At 61.3% G+C, this 16,727-nt stretch overlaps 5 protein-coding genes across 5 annotated transcripts; 4 read left to right on the top strand and 1 right to left on the bottom strand.

The window, feature by feature from the left end:
• Positions 1-2,478: 2,478 nt before the first annotated feature.
• On the top strand, positions 2,479-3,201 carry PUNSTDRAFT_54173 (uncharacterized protein). Its single transcript, XM_007386222.1, has 2 exons — positions 2,479-2,564; positions 2,632-3,201. The coding sequence occupies exon 2, from the start codon at positions 2,933-2,935 to the stop codon at positions 3,194-3,196; it is 264 nt and encodes an 87-aa protein (XP_007386284.1). The 5' UTR covers positions 2,479-2,564; positions 2,632-2,932; the 3' UTR covers positions 3,197-3,201.
• Positions 3,202-3,237: 36 nt separating this feature from the next.
• PUNSTDRAFT_105955 (uncharacterized protein) lies at positions 3,238-8,140 on the top strand. The gene is made up of 3 exons (XM_007386221.1): positions 3,238-4,675; positions 4,798-5,457; positions 5,588-8,140. Exons 1-3 carry the CDS (start codon positions 3,732-3,734, stop codon positions 7,809-7,811), a joined length of 3,828 nt encoding a protein of 1,275 aa, XP_007386283.1. The 5' UTR covers positions 3,238-3,731; the 3' UTR covers positions 7,812-8,140.
• Positions 8,141-8,878: 738 nt separating this feature from the next.
• PUNSTDRAFT_90533 (uncharacterized protein) lies at positions 8,879-10,537 on the top strand. Its single transcript, XM_007386220.1, has 3 exons — positions 8,879-9,635; positions 9,719-9,889; positions 9,968-10,537. Exons 1-3 carry the CDS (start codon positions 9,246-9,248, stop codon positions 10,265-10,267), a joined length of 861 nt encoding a protein of 286 aa, XP_007386282.1. The 5' UTR covers positions 8,879-9,245; the 3' UTR covers positions 10,268-10,537.
• Positions 10,538-11,019: 482 nt separating this feature from the next.
• PUNSTDRAFT_72471 (uncharacterized protein) lies at positions 11,020-12,646 on the top strand (the record flags this gene model as incomplete). The annotated part of the gene is made up of 6 exons (XM_007386219.1): positions 11,020-11,433; positions 11,518-11,660; positions 11,722-11,814; positions 11,882-12,117; positions 12,210-12,443; positions 12,513-12,646. The coding sequence occupies 6 exons, from the start codon at positions 11,020-11,022 to the stop codon at positions 12,644-12,646; spliced, it is 1,254 nt and encodes a 417-aa protein (XP_007386281.1).
• Positions 12,647-12,730: 84 nt separating this feature from the next.
• Positions 12,731-16,634, bottom strand: PUNSTDRAFT_136629 (uncharacterized protein; the record flags this gene model as incomplete). The annotated part of the gene is made up of 7 exons (XM_007386218.1): positions 12,731-12,914; positions 12,970-13,046; positions 13,108-13,577; positions 13,635-13,680; positions 13,739-16,395; positions 16,466-16,537; positions 16,598-16,634. 7 exons carry the CDS (start codon positions 16,632-16,634, stop codon positions 12,731-12,733), a joined length of 3,543 nt encoding a protein of 1,180 aa, XP_007386280.1.
• Positions 16,635-16,727: the final 93 nt, after the last annotated feature.

The following is a 16,727-nucleotide window of genomic DNA, read 5'->3' as shown; positions in this document are numbered from 1 at the left end:
GCTCATGATGCTCTGAGACCCGCGTGTAAATCAAAGCGAGGAGCTACGTGTAACAGATTCCAAACCTCCACCATGGACGAGCGTAAGGTCGACGACTAGAGGAAGAGATGGTCGTCGTCACCGGCGCCACGGCAAAGCGAGCACGGGATTGTCCGAGTGGCTGTGTTTTGCCATCTGCAAATGGACGGCGCTTCCTTGCTTGTTCGGGCAGAACCTCAACCGTGAACCTTTTCTCGTGATACACAGACGATCATTCCTCTACCGGAGTCCTGTTATGGATCATGGTACGTACACAGCGAAACCATCAAACTATTTTCTGTAGCACAGAGAGCATTCAGACAGGACAGCAGACACTGCGAGACACTCGGACGCGAGCGCTCCATAGAATGGGTCTTCCGATAATAACAACCGCGTTTGTGACGGTCTGCACTGGATACGCTGGATACTTCTTCGATATCTGCGGATTGCTTGGGGACGAAGTGCTCGCGATGCCAATCCCAGCCGTCCTTCTCCAACGCCCATTGCGATATCCGTGCGATACTTGACATATCCACAATTCGAAACCACCGATTGCGCTCATTACCCTGGAAGGACAGCTCTTGGCTCGCTCTGCAGCGTTAATGTTTCGTAGGTACAAGCTATACACAGCATGCCTTGCACGACAGCTTTAGATGACTCCGCTCGCTGCATGCATGGTCTCGGCATAGAGCAAATCGTGGACGCGCCATGTCGGGCATATATAAGGGGGCCATCCCGGAACACATAGCTGCATACTCACCTATGCCTTCCCAGACCACAGCTCACTGGCGGTTCACGGTCAATCGGATGCGCTTTGCACTGTCTGTCGTTTCCTTCAGCCGTGGAGCGGACGCGAGCGGCTCGCCTCTGCCTGCCCACTGTTTCGTTCTGCGCCAACCACCCGATCAGCCGAGGCACGACTTTTCATCAGCTGAACGGGTCGCCGGGAGCATACCGCTATCCCGGCAGGCAGGAGGCGTACTTGCCCGACTAGCTCTCGAGGATCAAGATCGGCGCCGTGCCGTCGAACAAGCTCGCCGAGCTGGGGGCTATACTCGCCGACGTGCCTATCGATCGGGTCGACATCTCTCTGGGGGAACTCTCAGCGCCGGTGCTCGGATGCTCTCGCTCTTCTGCGCGCGCAGGGCTGGCTCAGTTCTGCTCTCACGCAAAAGCGTAGCAAGGCGGCGCCCTGGAATAGCGCTGTACTCCCTCATGGAGCTTCAAGGGCGTCACGCCGACTCGGAGGCCGGCATGTATCTGATTGCTAGGATATCCCAACATATGTAGCGATAGGGTGCGGGATCCCTGTTGTCGGGCTTCGTTTTCTTCTTCGGGCTTTGGCGCTCTCTCTCTCTCTGGTCTGTCAATTTTGCGTCTTATAGGAGGGGGAGGATTCGATGCGGACGTCGATGCCGGGGCCGCGGGAGCAGGAGCCGATCCAAGGGGGAGGGGGTTGGGGGAGGGAGTGGAGGGAAGAGATGTGGGTGCGGAGTTGGGCGAGGACGGAGGTGCGGGCGGGGGGAGAGAGCGTGGGCCAGAGGCACTTGAGGGTGTCGCCTGGAACGAGCTCCGTGATGATGTGGGCTCGAGGTCCGGCGTCGTCGTCTGGTGCATCTTCTGCTTCTGTAACCGCTTCCGCTTCGGTGCCGTGTCTGCCTTCTGCCTTGCGTTTCGTCTGGGCCCTCGGCTGCCGCCTTGTCTCCCAGAACGTGAATGCCACACCTTGTTGTTCTGCACCTTGATCTACGCCTTCGTCTTCGTTCTCGTGGATGACCTTATCTTCGCCCACTTCCTCGCCCTCGCCCTCGCCCTTGTCGCCGTCCTCGTCTTCATCCCCAAGCGTCGTACACTTTGCGGCACCGGTATCGACGTGCGCGTCCTCACGAAACTCGATCGACTCCGCCTCGCGCGCGATTCCCACTTGGCGCGCGCCGAACTGGAGGGATCGTGCGCTTCGTCCAGCTTGCCCGGATCTCCTGTTGCACGAGGGCGCGGGGGAGGGGGGGTGAACCGCCCCGAGTTGGGTGGATAGGAGTTCCTCGGCTGGGCGAACAGGGTGTGCCGGGTGATGGGGTGTCCAGGCGTCCGAGCTGGACGCGGAAAGCCATGGGGATCGGGAGGGATTCGAGGAGGCCCCTCTCGAGTCGATACGTACTCTACATACTCGACGGGGGGGGGGGGCTGGTTTTTACTGTCTTATTATAGCGCAACGCGGTTCCCACGTTCGACAGCTTCGGTTAGCAAGGAGGGTTTACCGAGCGGCGACGCGATTCATCGCGGCTCTGGCTGGGCAGTCTGCTCGAGAGATGGATAGCATCTTAATGACGAGGAGGCGTAGGGGTCAGCGACGGGTTAACGAAGACGAGTAGCATAGTCCAACTAGGAATGGTCGTCTTGGTGCATGTCCCTGGATACAAATGTGAAACAGTTAGCGGAAATTAACTGAGAGAATACAATCCTGTCTTTGTTACGGAGCACCGTCGTGCCTTGGGTCGTACGAAGCGCTGACCGACACAGAAGCAACGACCGAGACATGGAATAAGCTGAGCAGGCCAGGAACGGTTAGACTATGTAGATGGATCAAAGGGCAGAGCGGTGAGAGAAACGTGCCTTTTGTGCGTTTGGTAAGTTATGACATCTGCGAGTTCCTGTGCGGTGGGAGGAAGACGGTGCGCTTCGAAGGTTTTAAGTTTCGCAGTGGCCCGCGTCCAAGTTAAGTTCGTCGACCTCGCGCAACGTGCAAGGCGATAGCGCTAGGATCGTGTCCACGGCGTCGACCTTGCACGTTGTCGCAAGGGGATGAGAGGGGCGGTTGAACCGTTGAGGATCGGTCTGAGAATCATTTATCGTCAAATTGCGTGCCCTTTCCAGGTCCTGCGCGGTCGCGAGGGAAACGAGAGTGCTCTCGAAAATGAACGCGTACGAGCTTCGCACCTTTGCCAGTAGCCATCACCGTCTCTACATTCCTTTCCGTTTCGACACCGTATCCGCCCTCCTCCCTTGGACGAGGACGGCGACACACTCCCTTGTTTACACGGCCCCGTTCCTGGATCGACCGGGAGCATCTCTATTTGTGACGCGTTCGGTCACACGTCACCTGACGGAATTAAAAGTCCAACCAACGGGGCACGGACCCGGTTTCCTAATCGGGCTAGGGCGCACGGCCTCGGTATAAGGTGCGAAGCTCGGTCCGCGTGCTTTTTCGGCTCTGCCCTTGTTCTGCGTCGTCGTCGTCGTCGTCAACCACAGCGACCACGCGCGGGGAGACATCACGACCTGCTCGCTCTTATATTGCCCCCCGCAATAGTCCCGAGCCCGTCTGCTCTCTCTGCTGCTCTGCCACGGTTCACGAGGCACAGCTCCGAACCTGGGTGGTCGCACACGAGGCGCCATCACGCACGAGGCAGACGCGTTGTCTCGCTCTATTCCTGCGTCATCCCCCGCACAGGCTTCTGTTCGACGACGTCCCATATCTAATCTACAGCGAGCACGGTTCCTGGAGGGAGCGTTCATACCGCGTCGCGCTTTCTCTCCCAACACGCCCGTGTCTCCCCGCACCCCGTAGAGACCGTCGCCCCGTTGTTTATCTTTCTCCCCCCCTGATTCTCTTTCGTTCTTCGGTACCTTTTTCTTAGTGCCCCTTCGACCTACTTGCCCCTTTTGCATGAACCTACCACGAACCGTACTCTTGCTCCCGCTCACGACCATTCATGTCAACACAGCAGCATAATTCCTCGTCCGCTTCGTCCCACTCGGACCCGTCCGGTACAGCGCCGTCCTCAGGCTCCGGCTCCGGCTCAGGTTCAGGTTCAAGCTCCAGCCCGGGCCAGTCCCGCGTTCCGTCCGGTACCAGCGGCGCCCAGCAAGCGTCAGCCCGCCCCGAGGGCGAGCCATCCTCGAATCCGTCTCCCCAGTCGGAGTACCACCACCCAGGCGCGCCGCAAGACATCGTCGTCCTCCAACGACGCCAGTCCTCCCGAGACACCCCCACCATCACCCCCTCCACCGAAAACACCACCCACACCCACGCCCACCACCACCACCACCACCACCTCCACCTCCAGTCGCGCGTCACCACGCCGGCGACGACGACAGAGGGCTACCCGTCCTGGCTCCCCCGGCGCGCCCCGGCCCCCGAACCCGCCTCGACGATGCACACCCACTCGTCCTCCACCCGCGCCGGGCTCTTCACGCCCTCGCCCGGGCCTTACACCCCCGCCGACCCCGGGCCCAGCACGGGCGGCCCCGGCACCGGCACCGCCAACAGCGAACCGCCCACCGTCGGCTTCTCGGGCTCCCACCACCACAACGTCGGCGGCCGCAGACCGACCCCGCGCTCCGTCCGCGTCGTCCGCATGTCCTCCACCGACCCGCGGCGCATCCCGACCGACACCACCCGCGTCGGGGCAGCGCACAACAGGGTCTGGTCCCGCGCGACCTCGGCCGGCTTCTCGCCCACCGTCTTCTCCGCCTCGCCCGCGACGACGCCTCATCGCGCGAGACCGCGCTTCCGCGCGCCCGCGCTCCACCTCGACCTCGTCCAGAGCCCGGGCGCGTGGCCGAAGATCGCGTTCTGGCTCTGGCCGCTCTGGGTGCTCGGACACGTCCCGGCGCAGACGTTCCTCGACTTTAACGCCGTTTTCATCCTCGTCGAGTGAGTGGAAGCTTATACCTTTTTATTATTATTTCTTTTTCTTCCTTTAAAATCCCGTCGTCCAAAAAAAAACTAAACTTGCTTTTTGCTGACCGCGGCGCGTTTGTGGTTATTCACCCTAGATTGGCGCGGTTCCCGAACGCGGTCGCGCCGGGCGTGCCGGGATCGGGCAGGACGTGGGCGCTGGGCGCCGCCGCGTACGTCGCCTGCTGGGCCATCTGGATCGTCGCCGTCGTCGTCCTGTACGAGTTTGTCTACTGCTTCGTAAGGCGGTGGCGAGTCAGTGAGTCAACCCCCCCCCCCTGCCCTCACCCCTTTCCCTTATGGTGTGCTGACCGGGGGCAAATATATATATGTACGTGCGCAGAACGCCCGTTGATGGTCCCGCTCTACCTCTCCGCCGCCGGGTTCAACTACGTGTCCATGACGTCCTACGCCCACTTTGCCTTCCTCCGCCACCTCCGGCTGTCCGCGTTTTCGGCGGCCGCGGGCGGCTCGGTGCGCGACGGCCTGGCGGAGACGTGCTACTATTATTCGCAGAACCTGCCGACGGTCGCGCTGCTCCTGCCCCGCGCCGGGCTCGCCTTGGCGCTCTTGCTGGCGCCGGGCGTGGGCGGCGCGGCGGTGCCCGGGAACGTGGCGAGCGCGAATAGGGGCGCGGGCGCGGCGAGGGACGGGACGTATTTTGGGGAGGACGGACGGTTGACGGCGTTCGGGAGGGGGGTGTTGTTCGCGAACTGCGCGTGGGTCGCGTGGCGGGCGCTCGTGCTGCTCTTCAGCTGGTGCGTCTTTTTCTTTCTTTCTTTTTTTCTCCCTTTCGGTATTCGATAGGGGGGCTTTTTTTTTGTTTTTTGAAAGAAACAAAAATGTGCGTCGGGGGTCTGACGTTGGGTTTTTGTTGTGTTGATTCAGGATCGGTCTTTGGATCCTGAGCGGCCATGGATGCGCGGGTCTGTGTGGTCCGCGGTACCGCTGGGAAGAGGACGAGGCGGAGAAGACGATGTCGGTGTACAGCGAGGGCGGGGATCCGACGGCGGACGTTGACCCGGAGGAGCGGCTCCCGTGGGAGTGGAGGGAGTGTACCGCGGCGCGCGTGCAGGAGGCTTGGGAGCTGTGCCTCACGGAACGCAGGCGGCGGAGCCTCGGATTGGCGCCGCATGCGCCGCACGAGGCGGAGAAGCTGCCGCGGGGAGAGGAGGAGGGAGAGAGGCTGGAGGTGCGAGAGTCCGGGCCGGCGTTCGAGGGCGTGGATAGGATTTTGGCGGCGATCGGGCTGGGGGGCAGTCCGCCTGCGGCGAGGAGGGGGCTGTTGAGCGAGCACCTGTTTAGAGAGCCGGAGGAGGTGGGGATGCAGGAGGGGACGACGCGGAGTTTGGGGGAGATTATACCGAAGCCGGAGGAGGAGGAGGAGGCGAGGATGAAGAAGGAACGGAGGGAGTCGCTCAGGAAGGACGCGCCGTTGATGAAGTTGCCGTACCCGTTCCCGGGGTATGATAGCCAGGATAGCAAGGAGGGCCGGATCCCGTTCCCGCCGAGTCCGACGCCTGGCCGGGAAGGCGACGAGGAGGAGAGCGCAGCGCACGAGGTCGAAGCCGAGGAAGAGGAAGAGGAAGAGGAGGAGGGCGAGCACGCGGAAGAGTCGTACGTCGTCGAGGGCGAGAGCGAGGAGCCGAGCTCGGGCGAGCCGAAGGGGCGCAGCTCGGGCTCGATGTCGAGCCTTGGCCGGCCCGTGGCGTCGCGGTACCCGTTCCAGTTCCGGCGCCCGGTGGCGGCGGGCGGGCGCCAGAGCTTCTCGACGGCGGGCACGCACCGCACGCCGCAGAGCAAGTCGACGTCGACGGGCGAGCACTCGCGATCCACGCCGAGCACGCATCAGAGCCAGCTCAGTCGGGGCACGGTGTCGACCGCGGGCAACCGCGCGAGCGTGGAGAGCCCGTGGGGCGGGAGCAGCGCGAGCGCGGGCAGCCCCGTGAGCGGGCGTATGCCGATACCGATGCCGCCGAGCGCGGGCAGGCAGCGCAGGGCGTGGGCGGGGACGGTGCCCGTGGCTTCCGTGCCGTCGTCGCCGTCGCCGAACGGGGGCAGGACGCGCTCGAGCATCCGGACGAGGACGGAGAGCGGGGACAGCGTCGGGCCGGCGGAGCAGACGTTTGGGCCGATCCCGCTGCGCGCGTACGGGAGCCCGAACGAGGACGGGGACGAGGAGGAGGAGGTCGAGGAAGAGCCGGAGGTGGAGGTGGAGATGATGGAGCAGCCCGAGGCGGAGGGGTCGCAGGAGGCGGCGGAGATCGAGGACGAGGTCGCGCTGCTGTCGCCCGGGCCGTCGCCGAAGAGCTCGCGATCGAGGCTGAGGCAGCAGAGGCAGCGCGAGCGCGAGCGGGCGAGGACGCTGTCGCATCGGTCGCGGTCGATCTCGCACCGGTCGCATTCGGGCTCGGGGAGCGCGAGTCATAGCGGCGGGAGCCACGGCGGGATGAGGAGCCGGACGCAGAGCTTGATACAGAGCATCAGCGCGGCGAGCCGGAGCTCGGTGGACGTCGTTGCGAGCGCGGTGAGGAGCCGGACGAGCTCGATGACGAGGTTGGAGGAGGGAGAGGGGGAGGAGCAGTGGGTGAGCGGCGGGAGCGGGAGCGGGACGGACGCGCTGCCGAGCAGTCCGGAGGGGCATACGTTTGGGATCGGCCCGGTGAGGGGACGCGAGCGCGAGCGCGGTGAGGCCGTGAGCGACGTGAGCGAGGGCGAGGAGGAGGAGGGCGCGCCGGGGCACGTGAAGGAGGATACGGCGGCGACGGTGACCGCTCCTGCGAGGACGCGCGAGCGGCAGCAGTCGATGTTGTCGGCCACGGCGCCGTCGGAGCGCACGATTCATCCGCCTGGGGCCGGCTCTCCTTCGTCGCCCGCGTCGCCCGCATCGCCCGCGCCGATCCCGGAAGAGAGGCCGCCCATGCCCACGATGCCGTCGGACGTGTCGACCGCCAACGAGTCGTTCGTCACCGCGCCGGCGACCGTCGAGGGTTCGTCGGATAGCGCTGGGGCACCGTCGAGCTGGGGAGGTTCGTCGCGCTTCTTCGAGGGAGGGCCGGCTCACCCTAAAGGACACCATCCTCCGGGCGCGCACTGGCACGGGCCTGCGTGAACGTCAGGGAACCTAGGGTCCGAGGAGACGAAGAAAGAAAACGTCAAAAAATATGAAAAAATCTATCGCATTTAATGAGCTCGACGTCGTTGGTCTTTTTTTCCCGGACGCGGGCGGCTCTCTCTCTCCCTGCTCTTACTCGGTTTCGGATCCGACTCTGTTCTGTCTGTGCATTCATCATCATCATCATTCATCATCGACGACCACGACTGCTTGCGACGACGGATCGACATTGCAATACTTTCGCGACACCTCCCGCTTCATTTATTCACCACTGTGCAAGTAATTATCCTTCATATTGGTTTTGCGATGTATCCCGCGCGTGCTAGTAGACCAGACAGAGAATATAATGCCGGTGTTCCGTGCGCGAGTGGGGTGGAGACAATAGGATGGATGGAAACGGCAGGTTGAAGGAAGGGACGCGGGCTGGGGTGGCCAAATGCGGTCGGCCCAGCGTCATCCAGCGGAGGGGGCGGAGCTATGACTTGACGACAACGTGTGCCGGGCATGGCCTCCTCACAGTCCAACCTCCGTTCGTTCGCTTTACTCCCGCCGCCGCCGCCACCACGCGTGCTACGGTGAGCAACGAGGCTATGAACATCGCCTAACACGGTTTCTTCGGTCCTTCGTGTTGTCGTGCATTCATAAGACTACTTACTCGAGACTCGAAGAGCCAAGGCACGTCCGCTCTGTCGACGCTCTCTTCTCGTCGTCGGACGACCAGCCGAGACTCGCTGAGCGCGCAAGTTCAAGTTATATCCTCTCGTGCCGTGAAACAAAGATCGGTCTCGCCGGCCTTCTGACCAGGTGCGCGGAGTCTGCCCGTTCAGATCAGTCTCGTGGCCCGCGCTCATACGCGTTATTTGCGGCTCCCCAGAGACGCAACCGCGAACGCGTTCCTCCGCCCTTCGTCCACTCCGGCTCGGGCGACGTATAACACCACACTGTCCAAAGAGACACGTCTCAGCCATGTCTCGACCATCAAACGACCGCTCGTCCAAGGGGTCCACCGCGACCTCGTCCTCACTGCGCACCTACCCCGGCCCGCTCCCCAACATCCCCCCTCCCTCGCCCGGCCTCAAAGGCGGGCCCGCGTCCCCTACGTCCCCAACGCCCCGGCGCTCGTCGCGCGACCCCGGCCGGGGCCCCTACTACGGCCCCTACTCCTCCTCCGGCTCGGGCTCGCCCGTCATCCCCCAACGGTCGCCCTCGACGCGCTCGCCCGGATCGCAGCGCACGCGCAGCACGTCGCAGTCGCACACGACGACCGACTACGGCGATATCGTGGCGTGGACGGGCACGCTCGGCCTGGCGGGCAAAGCCCGCGACGACTCGACGGCGCCGACCACGCCGAGCTCCACGCCCGTCAGGGAGAATAAACCGGCGGCGCCCGGGCAGGCGAAGCAGGAGGTCGCGGGGCCGCCGAAGCTGACGATGGACGACGTGCGGGAGCGGGTGGCGCAGGACATCGCGCTCCGCGCGATACGCAAGGCGGAGGTCGTGGACGGGACGAAGGTCGGCGTCGTGCTCACGCTGAGCAAGAGCGGGGACGAGGCGTTCCTGCGCGGCGTCGCGGGCGCGGTGAAGCGCGTGCTGCTGCTGCAGGAGCACCTGTTCGCGATCGCGACGACGCCGTCGCCGGGGACGAGGGCGGGCAGCGACCTCTCGTCGCTCGTGATCTGCGGATCGTCGCAGGACCGGGTGCAGCGCGCGGTGATGCTCGCGTGCTCCAAGTTTTTGTCGAGGGTGGAGGAGGTCCACAACGAGGGCACGAAGTGGGTCGGGCTCGTGCACGATATCGGCTCGACGTCGTACGACGAGGCGGTGAGTGCCCGTCGCGAGAGGGCTGGGTTGGGCCGTTTTTTTTAAATCTGACCTCATTATCGTTTCTGTTTCCATTTCTGCAGGCGCTGAGAGACGTGGTCCGCAAGGCGGCGCAGAACCTCGTAGACCCTCGCAAACCGCCGCCTGGGTCGAAAGGGATAGATCGAATATTATCTGACGCCCGCGCGAGGCTGCAGCGCCTGAGCCCGCGACAGGCCTATAAAGAGCTGCAAGATACGAGTGGAGCTATACCCGTCCGTAACCGCCCCCTCCACTCCCTCCCTCTTGCTATCGCGCCACGAGCTGACCACTTTTGTCTTCGTTCACGATAGGTCATACTGGTGGACATACGGCCCGAGTCCCAGCGCGTCAACGACGGCGGGATCCACGGTTCGCTCATCATCGAGCGCAACGTGCTCGAGTGGCGGTTCGACCCCCGGTGCGACGCGCGGCTGTCGATCGCGGACCGGTACGACCTCCGGGTGATCGTGTTCTGCCAGGAGGGGTACACGAGCTCGCTCGCGGCGGCGTCGTTGCAGGACCTCGGGCTACTGAACGCGACGGACGTCATCGGCGGGTTCAAGGCGTGGAAGGAGGCCGGGCTGCCGACCGAGCTCATGTTCGACGACTGATGGGGTAGGTAGTACGTGCCCCTGACCGTTTTTGCCTCGTTCTCCATCGCAAATCGGGGACTGTTCAGGTACTTGATCTTGTTGTTTGTATTTTTATTCGCACCGTGCGCACGATACCATGGCGAGGAGACGTGACCTCGACCTTCATTAGAACTCGTCTTCTTACAATACCCCTTGCTGTACTCGAGCCCGTACATGATTTGGATAGGGATAGGTACTGTTGTTGTTGGGACCCGCGGAATGAATAATCTGCTACATAATCTGATCAGGAACATGTAACTCGATCGTCATTTTGATTTTGACTTTCGCCATCGGCCGCGTTTATCGTCCAGCCACCGTCGCCGTCGGCTCTCCGTACGAGGAGGTCTTATCGCACGCGCGGTCTAAACTCGGGCTCCTCCCATGTGCAACGCCTGTGATCGCAGCAAGGCGCAGGCGAGTCCGCAGGAGCCGCTTTATATGCCTCGCCGTCGACCAGCCTGAGACCCACGATAACGTCCAGGAGCTAAGCCATGGCCCCGTCCCGGACGTCCCTGCTCGCCGCCCTTGGCGCGCTCGCCGCCGCCCTTGGCGCCTCCGCCCTCCCCCACCTCGAGTACAACCGCGGGGACGAGTTCGTGTTCGCGCACGACCCGGCGCGGACGTCGCCGTTCGCGTTCCCGCTCGAGGAGCTCAGCGCCGCGTACGAGTCGGGCGCGGTCCACCACTCGCTCATGTCGCTCTTCACCGAGTCGATGAACCGGATGTCGGCGATGGGCATCTTCGACGAGCCGATCACGCACGAGCCCATCACCGAGTTCACGCCGTGCGTGAACGGCTTCGCGGGCACGGAGGAGAACAACACGTTCGCGTGCCGCGACCTCGATCTGTACACCTTCCTCTCGCACGAGGCCTTGGGCAGCGAGGCCCGGTTCGGGAGCGATATCTGGGGGTGGACGTACGAGGACGCGGAGAAGAAGGGGGAGAAGCGCGAGTTTGGGCTGGTGGGGCAGTACGAGGGCACGGCGTTCGTGGAGATCGTCGGCGCGGGCAAGGTCCTCTACCTCGGCCGCCTCCCGACCCAGAGCGTGGGCAGCATCTGGCGCGACATCAAGGTCATCGGCGACTACGCCTACATCGGCAGCGAGGCCGAGGGGCACGGTATCCAGGTCTTCGACCTCAAGAAGGTGAGCGAGCGCCGATGGTGGCTCTCCGAAGCTTGGTGGACATGGCTGACCCCGCGCGCAATTATCACTTAGCTGCTCGACAAGTCGCTCGCGCTCGAGCCCAAGACGTTCAGCATTGACACCGACCTGACGGCGTGGCACGACCTCCCCATCGGCCGCTCGCACAACATCGTCTCGCATGCCGGCAAGAACCTGATCGCCGCTGTCGGCTCCGTTCCCCGCGACGAGTGAGCGCAGTTCAGCTCGTTCCCACCGCGGCTCCTATGCTCATCCTTTCCTTCTTTCTAGTGCATGCCGCGCTGGCTTGATCTTCGTCGACGTCACCGACCCCGCCAACCCCAAGAGCGCCGGCTGCGCATGGGAGGACGGGTACACGCACGAGTACGTTCTGTTTTCCGACCCGCCTCCTCGTCCGACGAATGACGGGTTATCGCCCCCCTCCTCTCAGCGCACAGTGCCTGACGTACATCGGGCCCGACACCAAGTACAACGGCTCGGACATCTGCTACGCGTACAACGAGGACTCGTTCACGATCTACGACATCACCGACCCCGCCGAGCCGGCCATCATCTCCCGCACGGGCTACTACGGCGTCAGCTACTCGCACCAGGGCTGGGTCGTCGACGAGCTCGACCAGCGCTACGTCCTGCTCGACGACGAGCTCGACGAGCTGAACAGCACCGGTGAGCCGAACCCCCCCCCCCCCGGGTCTCTCGCGAAAAGTATCTCTGTGTATATGTGGGCCTCGTGCTGATCACGGCGAACGGTTTCGTAGGATGGGCGGCCGACCAGCGCACGGTGACCTACATCTGGGACATCCAGAACCTCAGCGCGCCGATCCTCACCGGACACTACAAATCGCCCCAGAAGGCGATCGACCACAACCTCTACGTCGTCGACGGGCTCGCGTACGAGAGCAACTACGGCAGCGGCCTCCGCGTCATCGACGTCAGCAGCGTCGCCGCGGACCCCACCGGCGCGGGCTTCAAAGAGGTCGCCTTCTTCGACGGTGAATCGCCCCCCCCCCCCGGTCGGTCCCACCGTGACATGTGCTGACCTGTTTTTTGTGTCGCGACAGTTCACCCCGAGGACGACGACGTCGGAGGCATCGCCGAGTTCACTGGCTCATGGTCGGTGTACCCGTACTTCGAGAGCGGCTACATCTTGGTCAACTCGATCGAGCGTGGTTTGTTCGTGCTCAAGCGCTCGTGAAAGTCATAAATTGTATGTATGTAAAGTGTTAGGCGTCCTTATGGAATATCGATTGCTTTTGAATTTCGTTGCGAGGGCGCGTTCTCAGATTCCTAGGTGTATATACGGCGCCCATCGACTCGGTTCAGGATGGTCGGCTCGAAGACGTCGCACTGCTGCGTCCAGCGCGTATGGGATCACGTCCGGGTCGATGTATTCCGAATCGCCGCTGAAAATGTCCTCGTAGACTGCCGCAGCGACCATAGGTCCGTCGGCGTCCTCCATCGACCTGGACGACGGTAACGGTTAGCGCGATCGCCTGCAATACATGCCACGGCGCTGACCAGAGCGTAGCTATCACGCTCTTGAACCCGGCGAAGAGCAGGGCAGCCGCCAGATGGACCGCCTGATCGGGTTGGTTCTACGCGATACTTAGTAAGTAATCAACAAGCACTGCGGCGCCCCGGACTCATTAAACGTACCGTGTCCCCTTTCGCAGTCTCACAGGCACTCAAGAATGCCATGAACGCATGGGGCAGCGGCACAGGCATGAGCGACTCTATCGTCAACAGCTTGTCTTTCATGACGAATCCGCTCTTAAGGGGGTTCTCCGGATCTTGGTATCCGTGACAGGCGAGGTGCAACAAGGACGCTTGGGGTAGTTCCTGGAGCAGCGCCTGAGCCGTTATCCCCGCAAATGGACGGCCACTGGCAGTCACGCTCTCGTCTTCCGGCCGACAGTCTGCTAATGCAATTTCCGCCCCTTCTGGCAACATCCTGCGGACTGCGTCGACTTCTTCGCTCGTTGATCGTAGATCATCCCACTGCGACATGCGCGAGCGAGGAACTGCGGCGATGAGAGCTCGGACGTCACTCTTCTTGACCGGGGTGTACGCGGCCCTGGATGCAAGGAGAACACCGAGAGTTGGTGTGTACGAGGAGACGAGGTAGTCTGAGCAGCATGTCCCGTCAGCGCCGGCAGCGTGTATGGGAAGATGGGCGAAGTGACCGGTCGGGCACCACCAGACGCGGGGGCGACTCCGACCTGCGGACACCTAGGCGACGAAGTGAGTCTTCAAATCAGACCTGAAGTCATTGTACTGCCAGCCGCACCTGTAGTCCCAATTCTGCGATCACGGGCTGGACCACAGTCAGCCACAGACGGCGCAATATATCGTCAACCGTGGTTTTGGCCCGTCGCGAGGTGCTGACTTTGGATACTTTCAAGCGATCCCTCAAAAGAGACCTGGCTTCCATAGCAGCTGCTCGCCACGCTGTGCCTGACTGCACCAACCATGCATCATCCAGCTGCTGAAGAGGGATGCTGGCGATGTCGCCAGAGGGCTTCAGGACGAGAGCATAACAGGCCAGTGCGCTGGAAACGAGCACCACGACCGGACCTCGGTCCGCGACTTTCATCAACGTTGGGTATGTCTCTGGGAGCATGAAACGTTCCAAACCAGGTAATGCGCGCACTTCCTCCAAGATCGAGTTGAATTCCTCGCTCTGTTTCCTCCTACGAGCGATTTCTGCGTCGGTGGCCCGATCGTTCCGGGTTGTATCAGAGGTATCTGTCACCCGCTCTAGTTGTCTGGCGAGGGATTTGAGACGGTCACGGATACCTTCGGGGACGATGTCGAAGGAGGACCGAAGCCGGAGAGAATGAGTCCAGAAGATGGCGCGACCCTGCTCCAGGATCTCCAGAGCTTGGTGCGGGAGCGATTGCTTCAGCGCATGAGCTGCGCCTACAGCCGCGATGTGTTGCCCCATTCTCAACGATTGCAGTCGAGATAGAAGGTGGAGGCTAAAGAACGCTGCTCGCGGGAGGAGACTGACGATGTGCATGTATATCTCCAACAAGCAGGACGATGCTGCATCGTCAACGGTGAAGGCATCTCGGTGTTCAGCTTGGATGACGTCTAGAATGCGTGTAACACCTTGTATTCGGGAGCGGACGTCTCGTGAATCATCGCTCAAGACACGCTTCAAGTACTGGAGGGCGAGCGATGGGTCACGGAAGGGGGTGTTGCGCTCCATATACAGCTCTGCAGCATCAATGAGACATTCTTGTTGGTCGTGATCACCAGGGGGCACATCTTTGAGAAGCTTGACTATGATATCCAACGATCGATTGGCGCTTTGTGGGTCGCTAGTTAAGCGAAACACCGTTAAATGCCCTCTAGCAAGCATGCGCAGGCTATGAGGCCAGTCCCTGCGCTGCAATATTCTTGTTGAGACCGATTCCAGGATTTGGAGGGCACGTTCCGCATCAGTGATATCGCGTCGGTACCGGCATCGGAACAACAAAGCTTTTGAGAGCTGACGAATGACATCGATTATCTCAGCACGGTCCCCCCAAGTGGCTTGGAGAATGCTTTCCCCCAGCAAGATCGCCTCCTCTAAATCCTCCTGTTCTCCGGTTGTCTCAAACCGTATGCAGAGTTGGTTTATTCTTGTAATGGCATACTCGTTGTAAAACAAGTGTGACGGCTCCCGCAAAGACAGAGCTCGGCGATTCCATTTCAGTGCATCATTCAGATCAGCGATATCCCTCGTTTCGGCGAAGCGGAACATCAATGCATGCGATAACGCCTCCGAGGACGAAGATTGGGCCGAAGGATCTGGATTAGCCGCCATGGCCTCATGGCACAGTTCAATCGCTTCTTCGAGATCGCCCAGCTCGCCAGTCGAAGCATAGCGTAATCGCAAATCTATAGCTAGATTCGCCGCACTGGTCCAGTGCCTGACGTGACTGCGCTCACGCGTGTACTTCAGGATTTCTCGGCGGAACTCGATGGACTGATCGATATCGCGTTCGTCCATGAGCGTGCGTATGTAGCGGGTACCAAATAAGGTCGCCACCGCGTTCAAGGTTCCGGGATGCGGCTGGCCACCCGGGCGGCCAATTGGGAGAGCACCCATTCCGAACTTGATCGCGGAATTCAGGTCTTCAAGAGAGCCGGAGAGTTCGCAATTTCGATGTAGCGCGACGAGCATGTGTCGTACAGCCGCTGCTTTGTCGATATGGTTGTCGGGGCACATTCGTACAGCTTCTTCCAGTGTAGATATCGATGCATCGAGGAGGCCTTTATCACCACGAGCTTGAATCTGCCATTGGCTGAACAAGTAACAGCCGAGATCACGTAGATATCGATGTTTGTCGTGGTTTCGGGATCGGGGAAGTTCTTCTATAGCTAATCTCTGCAGATCGACAGCCTCGTTTGGGTACAATTGTGACTGGTTTCGCAGAGAACGCCTATAGCTGACGGCTGCGAGTATAGCACGAGCAATGGCTATGAGCGGATGGCCCAACTCGCACAGTGAAATCGCTTCTCCGCACATCTCGACAGCCGCGCATTGCTCTTCGGAGCTCGAGAAATACCAAGCATGTTGCTGTAGGGCTCCCGACAATATCACCAATACGGTAGGGCAGACGACATCCTCTGCGCGGCAGAGTGCAAGTGCCCTTTGACCATGATCCAGAGCGGCGTCGAGGTCGTCGTTGTCCTCCATATACAAGAAACGATCTTCGTAAACCGAAGCTAGCTCGATGAGAGTGTGATACTGCTGGCAGCGGGAGATGCGACCCCCCGCTAAGTCGCCGTTTTGATTCTGATCCAGAGAAGAGGCGAGTTCGGCTGCGTGTCCCTCTAAGAGCTCCTCATAGATCTCGATGCATTTCTTCGCCGCGTCAAGGTCACCTTGCTGGCGAAACTGCTCATGCAGCAAAAGGGCCTGCGCGTAGCGCCCGACAGGGACAAGATTAAGGACTGTTTGTGTCATAGTCGCCTGTGAGCGTGCCGTGGGGAGTGACCCTTAGCTTACCTTTCGCACACTCACAGATGCGTCGGACGTCGGAGGTATCTCCAGCAAAAAGTTGATTCCCTAACCGAGCTGCAACACAAGAGACATCTGTGTGATTAGATTGATGCAATGAGTTGACTGCAAGAAAAGAAGAGAAGGTGAGCAGACCATTGTCAGAGGGAAGTTCATTGGATGTGTAGGACATGGCGATACCAATGGACTACGAGCAGCCTGCACTATATATGCATCGCGGTATGAATAGCTGGGCGCTGGGGTTTAATCAAGAAGCATGGAAGCG

This window comes from Punctularia strigosozonata, assembly GCF_000264995.1.
Source record: "Punctularia strigosozonata HHB-11173 SS5 unplaced genomic scaffold PUNSTscaffold_10, whole genome shotgun sequence".
In the NCBI taxonomy this organism is placed as follows: Eukaryota; Fungi; Basidiomycota; class Agaricomycetes; order Corticiales; family Punctulariaceae; genus Punctularia; species Punctularia strigosozonata.
The sequence above is the reverse complement of the archived record's forward strand: the minus strand, read 5'-3'. Positions and strand labels throughout refer to the sequence as shown.

Bases quoted from the DNA above. Each gene is read 5' to 3' on its own strand.
- PUNSTDRAFT_54173 (XM_007386222.1), top strand. From the start codon at position 2,933: ATGAACGCGTACGAGCTTCGCACCTTTGCCAGTAGCCATCACCGTCTC.
- PUNSTDRAFT_105955 (XM_007386221.1), top strand. From the start codon at position 3,732: ATGTCAACACAGCAGCATAATTCCTCGTCCGCTTCGTCCCACTCGGAC. The intron at 4,676-4,797 runs GTGAGTGGAAGC...TATTCACCCTAG, and splicing joins GCCGTTTTCATCCTCGTCGA to ATTGGCGCGGTTCCCGAACG. The intron at 5,458-5,587 runs GTGCGTCTTTTT...GTGTTGATTCAG, and splicing joins CTCGTGCTGCTCTTCAGCTG to GATCGGTCTTTGGATCCTGA.
- PUNSTDRAFT_90533 (XM_007386220.1), top strand. From the start codon at position 9,246: ATGGACGACGTGCGGGAGCGGGTGGCGCAGGACATCGCGCTCCGCGCG. The intron at 9,636-9,718 runs GTGAGTGCCCGT...CCATTTCTGCAG, and splicing joins CGACGTCGTACGACGAGGCG to GCGCTGAGAGACGTGGTCCG. The intron at 9,890-9,967 runs GTCCGTAACCGC...CGTTCACGATAG, and splicing joins ATACGAGTGGAGCTATACCC to GTCATACTGGTGGACATACG.